This window comes from Poecile atricapillus, chromosome 1 (genome assembly GCF_030490865.1).
Source record: "Poecile atricapillus isolate bPoeAtr1 chromosome 1, bPoeAtr1.hap1, whole genome shotgun sequence".
In the NCBI taxonomy this organism is placed as follows: Eukaryota; Metazoa; Chordata; class Aves; order Passeriformes; family Paridae; genus Poecile; species Poecile atricapillus.
Genome location: NC_081249.1, coordinates 128,798,738 through 128,809,193, shown reverse-complemented (window position 1 = coordinate 128,809,193; position 10,456 = coordinate 128,798,738). Strand labels below are relative to the sequence as shown.

General features: G+C 39.7%; 1 protein-coding gene across 2 annotated transcripts in view; it reads left to right on the top strand.

Annotated features, from left to right (window-relative positions):
* Positions 1-591: 591 nt before the first annotated feature.
* Positions 592-10,456, top strand: part of TPCN2 (two pore segment channel 2) — a 29,333-nt gene continuing 19,468 nt past the window's right edge. Inside the window, exons 1-10 of one of the 2 annotated variants that reach the window (XM_058850800.1) lie at positions 592-745; positions 2,730-2,794; positions 3,994-4,070; positions 4,762-4,939; positions 5,670-5,786; positions 7,114-7,220; positions 7,608-7,680; positions 9,291-9,390; positions 9,685-9,750; positions 10,117-10,181. In XM_058850800.1, coding sequence (XP_058706783.1) covers positions 640-745; positions 2,730-2,794; positions 3,994-4,070; positions 4,762-4,939; positions 5,670-5,786; positions 7,114-7,220; positions 7,608-7,680; positions 9,291-9,390; positions 9,685-9,750; positions 10,117-10,181 — 954 coding nt within the window. In that variant the 5' untranslated portion in view covers positions 592-639. The remainder of the gene's footprint in view (positions 746-2,729; positions 2,795-3,993; positions 4,071-4,761; positions 4,940-5,669; positions 5,787-7,113; positions 7,221-7,607; positions 7,681-9,290; positions 9,391-9,684; positions 9,751-10,116; positions 10,182-10,456) is intronic. The other variant, XM_058850810.1, reaches the window with a different exon arrangement.

The following is a 10,456-nucleotide window of genomic DNA, read 5'->3' as shown; positions in this document are numbered from 1 at the left end:
GCCGTGAGAAAAGCGGGCAAGGAGCACAAGTGAAGGAAGCATCTTTTAACAGTAAAAGCAACATGAGTGAAGCTCACAGTTGCTTGTGGAATGCCTAGGTGATTAAATGGAAATTAAGTGCTTTCTGCGACCAAGGATGTAAATGGTTATTTAGGACTGTGATATATGCGGGAAGCGGCCCCGCAGGTGCCCTGAGCCAGACAGCCAGGAGCCTGCAGCTGGCGTGAGCCAAAAAGATGCAACTCCTCATCAGGGATATAATTTTTAATCCATAAATGACGTGTGGGATCCGCCCTCGGAAGTTTAGGTGAAAAGCCGACACTTTTCTACCCCGCACCGCCACGTCTCTCATCGCACTCCGCCTGCTTCAGTACCCCAGCTCGCTAACGGCGGCCGGGAAATGGCGCCCGGGGGACGAATGTCGGGGCAGCGCCGGCTCCGGTGGCAGCGATGGGAGGAGCCCGGAGGGGCCCTGGGTCCCGCCCTTCCCCGCAGCCGGTCACGTGCGGTGGGCGGAGCCGCCCGGGGCGGGCCGAGCCCCGCTCCCGTCCCGTCCCAGGTCCCCTCCCCTCCCCCCCGTCCCGCCCCGCCCCATCGCAGTTCGGCGGCGGCGCGGCGGGAGTGCGGTCGGTGGTGCCGATGGAGGCCGGCGCTGAGGCGGAGCCGCTGCTGCCCCCACGGCGCTGGCGGGCGGGCCGGGGGCTGTGGCGGGAGCGCGGCGGTGCCCGCTCAGCCGCCGAGGACGGTGAGTGCCCGGGACGGGCGGAGCTCTCGCCTTTCCCGCAGAGCTGGGGCGCTCCCGGGAGCGGGAGGAACGGGAGGGGCAGGAAGCCTCCCGGGCTGCCGAGGGGCTTGGTGGGGCTCGGCCGCCCTGCCCGGGCTGCTCCCGACAGCTCCGGCCGGGACGGCTCTGAGGGAGCCGCTAGCGCTGGGCTTAGGTGCGAGCCTTGCAGTGCTGCTGCAGCCCCTGGCTTCTTTAGTTCCTTATGTAATTTTAGGGTTTTCCTCTGAAGTGCTGACAAGTTTTTCTCGAACCCGGTGACTGTGGTAGGTCTGAGATCCCAATTCCCCCAGGATGGAATCCTTTGGAGACCTCAGGTTCTCTCTTTTGAGGGTATCGCATCACTTAAGGGAACCTTCACTTTTTGTTGCTCTTGTGCAGTGCCAGAAGTGCAGCGGGGTCTCGGATGGGTCCTGTGTGCCCAAACCGAGCAGTGCTTTAATCATCACTTGTGACTAAGTGTCACTTGCTGTGACTAAGAATTGCAGAATAAGTTGGATATCCATGGTAGAATGCATGAAGAAATTGCTAAAATAAACATTTTTGGCTAATTTCCCTGTTTTATTTTTATATTATGAACAGTCACTTAGATTCTGCCCGTCCAAAATCGCTGGCATCAACACTAGTGGCTTGCTATGTGCTTCAAGTACCTAAAGCTTTTGCTGTCCTTGCCATTCTTTTAGCTAATGGTTCCTTTAAGCAACTTTTATTTTTATCTCACTAGTGTGAGATGTCATGAAAGAAGTAATGTCTTTACTGCGTGAGCCTGGCTTTTCTACTGTTTGTGCTCACATCTTGTGCCATGGCTCATATCAGGATCAGTACTAAACTGTTGTTGCTGATGCTTAGATAAAGGGTGGCATTTAAAAACCGTTTGCAGTCTTTGCAGGAAATTGATGCTACGGAATCATGTGGAACATAAAATTATCTGTGACTCTCATCAATGGTGTTTCTGGCATTGCTTGGTGTCTGGAGGGAGGGCATTGTGCGTCTGCTGGGATGGACTCTTTTCTGTTGTATCCCGGGTTGTGATTGCTGTCTTCTCAATGGAGATGGTATGAAGTGTTCCTTGGGACTCCTCCCCTCTGTAGCAAGGTTACACTAGCATGTTTTTCGTATCTTGAGAACCCCTCAGTTTTTTATCTCTTTTATATCTCTTTTTTTTTTTTTTTCTTCCTTTTTTTGACCTTATCTGCTTTTATATCTCTTTTTGGCTTAATTGCCAGGTTAGTTCCTGAAAGGTCCTATTTCAAGTAAACACAAGTGTCTGCCTTTTATTTTTTATGGATCTGTCTTCACATAGACTTCTTAATACTGGATCTTGAAAAGTGTCATAGTAACTAATTTAGTGGTATTTTATTTCAATTTGTGTTCTTTCATCCCTTCCTGTGTCTTGAGCTCTGATCTTTTTGGTATGGTAATAGTAACTCTCAGAACAAATTTAAAAAGCACTTAATTTAGTTCTCATATGACTGGAGATTCCTGTTGGTTTTGGAGGAACAGGATCACTCTATAACTGCAGTATCTTTATTAAACAAAAATAACAATTGCTATAATAGTAGTGCCTGATTTTTCTGGCTTGACTTGACTGTATACTCTGTCAAAGAGCAATTTGAATCTCCATTATTTTCCCTGTTAGAACTTGTTTCTGTGTAGTTTTGTGATATTTAACTACCAGTGTAATCTGGTACTTAATACTTAAACCTAAAAGAGAACCTTTTAACAAAACATAGAAAGTTGCATGGTGTGTTGGATATTATTATTAGTTATTTAGTGTAATGCACAGTGCTGCTGACAAAGCAAATGTGGCAGGAACTCTCTTTTTTTGTGTGTTTACAGTGCTCTTTGTCATGACAACTGTGATTGTGCACCTTCTGTTAACTGATGTTTTAATCCAAAGTTTATCCAAAATACAGTGAGTGATTCTTATTTCTTTTTGACTTCATAGTTGCTGGCGCTGATAATAACCTTTATATAAACCAAGCCATAGTATTTATTGAAGATGCAATACAAGTAAGTAAAATTTATTTTGATAGCTGTTACGCTCCCCATGCTGGATGTTTGTCACACGCTCTGCCAGTTTAAGTTTTTCTGTGATCAGGCAACGTTCATAAACCACCATCTCAATTCACAAAGCTAATCAGAATTCCAAATTCCTGTAGTATACAAGTCTCACTGAACTTCTGCCTAGGAGAAATAAATTTTTCCCCACAATGAAATAATCTCTCTTAAGGGTTTTTAAAGACATGTTGGTTTGTGGAATGATTTTCATGGTGGTTTTTTTGTTTGTTTATTTGTTTGGGCTGTTTGTGGATGTTTTGGTAGTGAGTAACCTACTGCTAAGAGAAACTATTTGAGCTAACCCTGTAATTTGCCTCTCAATCTGACTACTTGCACATCTTAAGAGCTGGTAAAAGCTTAAGAGTTTAAGGCTTGTTTCAAGTGTGAAGCTGGAACTCTTCAGCTGAACTTGGTGCCTGTGGAAGTCTTGAGACCCCCTTTGGCTTTCCTTTACTGGCCATTGCTGCAGGTTCCTAGATCCTGTTTTCTCCCAGGCAGTGGGAATGCTGAAGGCTGGTTCTTGAGCTCTCTTGCTGCATCTAGATGGCTTTTGATTGGGAGATTTCTGGGGGTCGGATGTATTTAAGGTGTGGCCACCTTTCTGGAAGCATCTTTCTGGGCAGACTAAGAACTTCCCAGAAGCTGTCACAGAGTAGGGATGGATTCTGGGGATTCCTGAAGAATCACAGGCACTTCCTGATCTGCAAGCATATTTTATTCAAAGACATAAATAAAAGTCTCTTCGATTCAGAATTAATTTGTTTGCATCTTATGGCCTGTTGGAAGAGAAAGACAGAAGAAGATCCACGAGTAGAATGAATGTTGGAGAGGGAAATCAAGTGGGTGGACCATTTTGGCGAGTACATAGAATAGTCACTGAATTATTACAAATGCTCTTATTTGAAATGATGACAGTGCTTCAGATGACTGGCACACAGTTTAATTATCTTAGCAGCTGTGTGGTCTTTAGATAACAGAACTTCCTTAAAATCTTTCCCTTTTCACACATGTAGAGTACCTCTGTGGTCATGGGTGACCTGATACTTTAATAATAACATGTACTCATTTAGTTTGCTTTGGTAACTTGATCTTTGTCTTTGAGACAGACTGAATGTGATGTTTGAATTAGCCTTTTTGCTTCCTGCCTTCAGTATCGATCCATAAATCACCGTGTCGACTCCAAATCCCTGTGGCTTTATCGATGGTACTATTCCAGGACTTGCCAGTGGTAAGAACTTGTTTATTCTTTTTGCTTTTTTATTTAGGAGTTAGTCTTTCTGAAAAACTACTCTTCATCTTTCTTGCTTGTTGGATAATTGTATTTTTTATTTTTATCAAATTATAAACATTACAATACAATGTCATAAATATATTTATATTATATATAAAATACTATAATATTATAATATGAATTACTGTGGGGAGCAAGGGGATTGATCAGTGAACATGATAGACTTGGAAAGCAGCAGATTCTGTGGTGGAAGTGTGACGACATAGATGGCTCTTTGAAACAGCCACAGGAGTGTTGCATGAGTGGGCTAATTAGCATGATTTTAAGCACTGTGCCTTAAGAATTTTCGAAGTGTCTATTTCTAAGCATGCTGGATACCAGCAAGATTGTTTGCTGCTGTTAGTTTCAAAAGGACACCACCTCAGGTTATTTGGTGGTCAGCAGTTACATCTCCAGTACAGGCAAAAACATGCCAGTCAAGTGCTGCCTTGTGGTCTAACCCATTTGAGTGAAATATGATAACATAAAGCTTGGTTTACTTCAAAGAAAATTGCTTTTGTAAGTATTTTGTTATTATTTTGACTCATTTTGTGGCTGTTTTTTTGGGGGTTGTTTTGAGGTATGTTTTTTTGTTCATTTTTTTGTGGTTTTGTTTGCTTTATTTTTAATTTCATCTCTGTCCAAACAGGATTTTGAGCTTAACCATTACTGTCATCTTGGCTTTGGCTTTCATTGAAGAGCCTTCCTCGCTTACTGTCACGTCAGATGTGCGATACCGCCTTCCTGCCTGGAATCCTCCCTGTGGCCTCACAGAGAGCATTGAGCTGCTCTGCTTCCTTGTGTTCGTGGTTGATATATCTGTGAAGGTGAGCATCTCCTTCATCTGGTATTGAATGATACAGTAGGTGTGTGGTAGAATTGTTTTTCAAATCTTGTGTTTGCAGGATGAAATTGCCTTACTTTATTAGAGCCTTACTTCAGGATAAATTAGCAAGTGAATATACTAAATGAAGATTTAAATTTGATTATTTAAACAATAATATAATAAAATATAAATTAAATCATATAATATAATTAGTATAATAACTGAATATATTTAATAAATAAGAAATTAAAATTGATTCCCTTTTTTAACCTTATTTTCCTAACTGTGTGAAATAAATTTTTCGAAGAATGCAAGTGTTTTGGCTTAGCTGCTTGTATTAGGATATAAAATCAGGATATGTAATAAATATGTCAGTTCATTTACTCAAAATAAAAGTTGTCAGAAACTAACCTTTCTTGGTCATACTTATTCTTCTTGGTAATAGTTATTTCTGCAAAGTCCCTTTCAATGTTTATTAAGTGGAGAATTTTCTTGCATTCAAAGGATTTCTCTCTCATGGCCTATGTGCACCTCTCACTTTTACTGACCTTTGTTTAGTTCTTGTACAAAAAAAATCTCTCAACAATGTATTTTTGTTTGGATTTTAGCGAGCTTTTTAAGAGCACTAATGTAAAATTACAAATACTTGGAAAAAAAATGGTGTGACTTATTTGGGTATTGGATTTTATTACTGAAGTAATTAAAGTTACTCTTTTTTTTCCCTTGTCTAGAGTTACTTAATTGGATGGAAAGAGTTCTGGAAAAATAAATGGCTAATGGCTTATATACTGACGTTGATTGTTTCCCTTGCTGACTGGATCGTGTCACTGAGTTTTTTATGCAAAGAGGTATGAACAGCTTTACTTTGGTCTTTGATAGCTGGATAATGCACTGAAATACAGAAAAAGTTTGGTGTAATGTAGCTTAGCAAAGAATTCTGTTGATTGTTAATGTAAATTGTGTGTTTGTTGGTAATATTAAATAACTAATTGCTTTAGTCTGTCAGCAGTTGAAGTGTGCAGGGAAAACTCATTGCCTGGCATGAATTTTGTTGTGCAATCGGAGAATTATATGCTTAACTTGACTGAATGGCAAAGCCTCTGTAGTGAAGTATAAGAAAAGGGTAATTAAGTAGTTTAACAGCTGCTTTCTAACCTGAAGCTGTTCTGTGTTCAAAACGGTTCTGTCCTGAGAGGAACATCAGGTTTGGAAATGGTTCTGGAAGTGCCCTCCTTGATGCAATATTGCACTCTCCCAGTTGGTTTTGTCTGCCACAGATTTACATTAAATTAGTTGTTGCGCATTTGCAATCCTTGTTAAGAAGATACTAATGTGGTAAAAATGCTGGGAAGTGAATGAGAGAGACATGATCTTAAAGTGTAAAATCTTGAGGTGTGATAGTGGACAAGTAGTTTGAACAGGAATCTCCCAACACAAAGCAGTGGCAGAAGGAGCAGTTGAACTGTTGAGATAGATGAACAAGAGAATAGAAATTTTAAAAATTGATTTTTATGGTTTTTTTGCTGCTAAATGTGGCCCACGGAAAACCGATCCTAAAATGCAGGATGCTGAAACACTTGGAAGTAGCAAATAAATCATAGCAATAACTTGAAGGCTTGCAAATGTCTTGACTGCAAGAATCAAAAAGATTATTTGCTGTAGTGTTGTGGGGAAAAGCAATTACAGTTTGAGTCTTATCAGAGACAAAATTTGCTAAGTAATAAGCAGGCCCTTTAGTTATAAAACAAACAGTCTGAAAATTTAAATTAAGCACTTATTTTTAGAATATGTATTTGTTTTTATTGAAAAGAGCTCTCTATTAATCCCTTTCTTAAGATGGACCTTGGCAGAAAATACAAGAAAATACAAAAATGCTGTCTCTTGCCAGATTGTTATGTCAACTGGGCAATAAAGTTAGATTGTTTCAAATTGGTGGCCTGATGAGACTATTGAAACATCAATGTGTGTTTTTAAAGTGATCTCGCCTTGTTTTAATGAGGTATGGAATCTTTTTTGGTGTTTTGTGAGCTCAGAAGAGCAGAGGTCATTTATTTTTCTGTTCTGCTGTTGGCTCTGTTGATGTGTGTGTCAAGTGCTTTTTGACAAGCTTGCGTTCAAAGTATTTGTGCTGCCAGTCTTGCAGGAGTTCAGTGTCTGATCCGTTGTTTTTTGCAGAGTGTGAGAATAAGAAGACTCCTTCGCCCCTTCTTTCTTCTCCAGAATTCTTCTATGATGAAGAAAACGTTAAAAAGTATCAACAGCACATTGCCTGAAATGGCAAGGTGGGTTATAGCATAGAAAACATCCTTTCACAGGTTGGTTGTCAGCAGGCAGGTTGTTATCCTTCGTGTTATGGTGTGGGGCATCTGAGCAGCTTCCTTCTGGATTGGGTAGCTCAGTGAGATCAGGTCACAGAGGGTGAAGGTTGTGGTAACTTTTTGATTCACTTTAGTCTGTACAGGATCTCTAGACTAACATGACTGTGTGTGTGACATAGGTGTTTTAATTCTAGTTGAGTGGGAGGTTTTGATTTTGCTTTTCTAAGCTCTGTTAAGGGAAGGGAAGAACTGAGGACCTGATTTTCTTTATATGGTATCATTTTGCATTTTTAGCAGAGGATATTAAGAAAAAGTTACTATTAATACTTTGATATATTTTCTTTCCAACAGTGTTGTTCTGCTACTGGCTGTTCATCTGTCTCTCTTCACCATGTTTGCCATGCTGCTCTTTGCTCGAACAAAGGTAATCAATTCTATTGCTGCTTTGGTAGATCTGAGTGCCTTTTTTTCTGTACTTGCACAGCTGCTTCTTGTCTAGTTTTATAGTCAGACTAGTGCAATTTGTTTTTTCTGAAAAAGGTCACATTGTCAGACGTGAGGAGATGAGTTTGAAGTCCATTTGGAGAGCTCTAACATGTGCATAGTATTCATGTATACAGGAGACTTCCTTATACATTTACCCAGTTTGATCCCTTGAGTTACTTTCTCTGGTTTTGTTGAAACCCTCTGTGCTGTTCTGTCTCCAAAACTCTTGTCACATTTTCATTCATATTATCACTCATTTCTTTTTCTCTCTTCCCTCTCTAGTTTTTTGCTAATTTGGGTTTCTTCTGTGTTTTCTCACCTTTCATGCCCTGGTAGGTTTTTGCCTGTACTAGTTTTGGTTTCTGATCCCTTTGGGTTTTCCTCCCATTTTTCTCTTCCTGCTTCTGAAAAGCAAAATTGAAATTTTGTGGTCAAAATAATTTTTGTGTTCCAGTAATCTTGGTATGTTCCTTCTCTTCTAGACTTCCCATATCTTAATTTATCACATTCAGATTTTTTTGGGTTTTTTCATTCTTACTTTTAAGGCCTTCCATAAATATGTTACTGTGAACGCAAAAATTTCTTGGATGCTGCTCCCAGTAATTTTGGTCCTATCCTTAATCTCAGTTTTGTGCATTCATTTCTACTGTAGTTTGCACTTGAGCCAGCTTCTAGTCTCCCTTACGATCAGCAAAGTCCCTGAATTCTCTGATGTTACATAATCCTTGGAATTAGAAGCAGAGGTCTATTTTCCCACTTTTAGTTGACTTCTGGACCTTTGTATTATCTCTGTTTGTCACATCTAATTTCAGCTATGAGCTTCCCCAGCAGATGTATATTTTGTATATAACTTGTATACCTAAACCAGTCACTTTTGTGTACATTGAGGTAAAAAATAGCAAATTAGAGAGTGGACTTTGGTGTGCTGCTCTGACATCCGTCTAACTAATTTTATCTAACTTGGCAAAATACTGCAGGCAAGTTCTAAAAGTAGGTTCATTAATGAAATTCATGACTGTGTTTTTGTACTGTCTTGTGTATGTCCTCTATGATTCCAGTCTTTGCATCAGATTCAAGAGCTGTTTGTCCTGTGCTGCCTGACTCATGTTTATGTTGTTTGCACTCTGCTTCTTTTTTTATCTGTCTTTTCTTGACCTCAGGAAAAAAAAAAATGTGGAGGATCCAAGATCAGCTTCCCAGTGTATTTCTGATGAAGGTTCTGAGTCCTGTACAGTCAGTTTGTGACATAATTGTTCTTCGTGGGTCTGAGGTGCTAACTAGACATAACTTCTATGTGGGGCTTCCTGTTCTTACTTGTGTTTTTTAATTGCTATTAATAAGTGATGTGATTGCTTTGTATTCATACATTATCTTAATTTTTATGTTTGGCTTTTGCTTTTTCCACAGGGTAGGTTTGATTACGTGTGTAAGAAATTGATTGTTGACTGATGTTAATATTTTTTTAAAAATGTAAATTTTTTTTCGCCCTTCTTTGGTAAGACAGTGATTACTTGGTATTTCTCTTAACAATAACACATCTTTGCCTAGGATAATCAGCAGGATAAGGAATGGGCGGTGTATTTCCGGAATTTGCCAGATTCCCTGACATCACTGCTGGTCCTGCTGACTACTGCAAATAATCCTGATGGTGAGCAGTCTTTCAGAAATAACCCTTGTGTCTCCTTTTGAAGAACAACAAAGTAAGATTGCTCTGTTCAGCCTACTGTAACCATTCTTTCAGCTGATGGTTTTTAGTACAGCCAGAGGAAGGTTGTGTAAAGGTTTTTTATGCCTTTAGTAACTTGATTCTTGCCTTTCTGTGGTGTAATTATACCACTCTAAAGTCCAGCTGTATGAGAGCTTTTACGAATTGCCAAAAGTTCATAGAAGTCTCTACTGTGCATTAAAATATTATTTCCTATTTTTGTTAAATTCGATACAGTAATGATACCTGCATATTCTAAGAATCGAGCATATTCAATCTTCTTCATCCTCTTCACTGTATTGGGTAAGTTACCTCTTGTCTTCAGCAATGTAAACTCCAATGCACTTCAACTTCGATACTTGTGCATACCATCTACAGTGTTTTATTTTTCTAGGGAAGTTTAATCATGAATTTCTCCGTTTCTGTGATTCTTCCAGTAGTGTCTGTGAGATCATTTTCAGGGGGGGTACTTAAGATTTGGAGTTTTTTGGTAACATGTCACAGGGGAACGGATACCTAACAGTATGTTCAAACATTAAAAACGTTTTGGAAATCAAACACAAGAAAACTAACCCTCTTAAAGTTTTATGTCTGATTTACTACATACATTAAAACTTTTTTGAGAAAGAGATTTTTCCATAAATTTTACTGCCTTTTTTTCTTCAATAGGCAACTTGTTTTTGATGAATTTGCTTACAGCAATAATATACAACCAGTTTCGAGGGTACCTTCTGGTGAGTAAAGCATTCCTAATTTCTGTGTTCTGCCATAACCTTGAACCTTTGAAGAATTAAGTTGCAGGAACTGACAATGGTCAAGTAAGATTTTTAGGCTTCAGGCATTAGCTTGAGCCTGTGTGAAACCAAGTCACACAACTTTCTCAGACTGGCCTGAGAAAGTGTGGCCTAAGAAATCGTAGGAATCAAAACAGTCCTTGGAGAAGGAAAACAACCTCTGCAGGTGTTGTTTGGATCCTTGTTGTTTATCTTGGAAGAAACAGTCAAGGGGT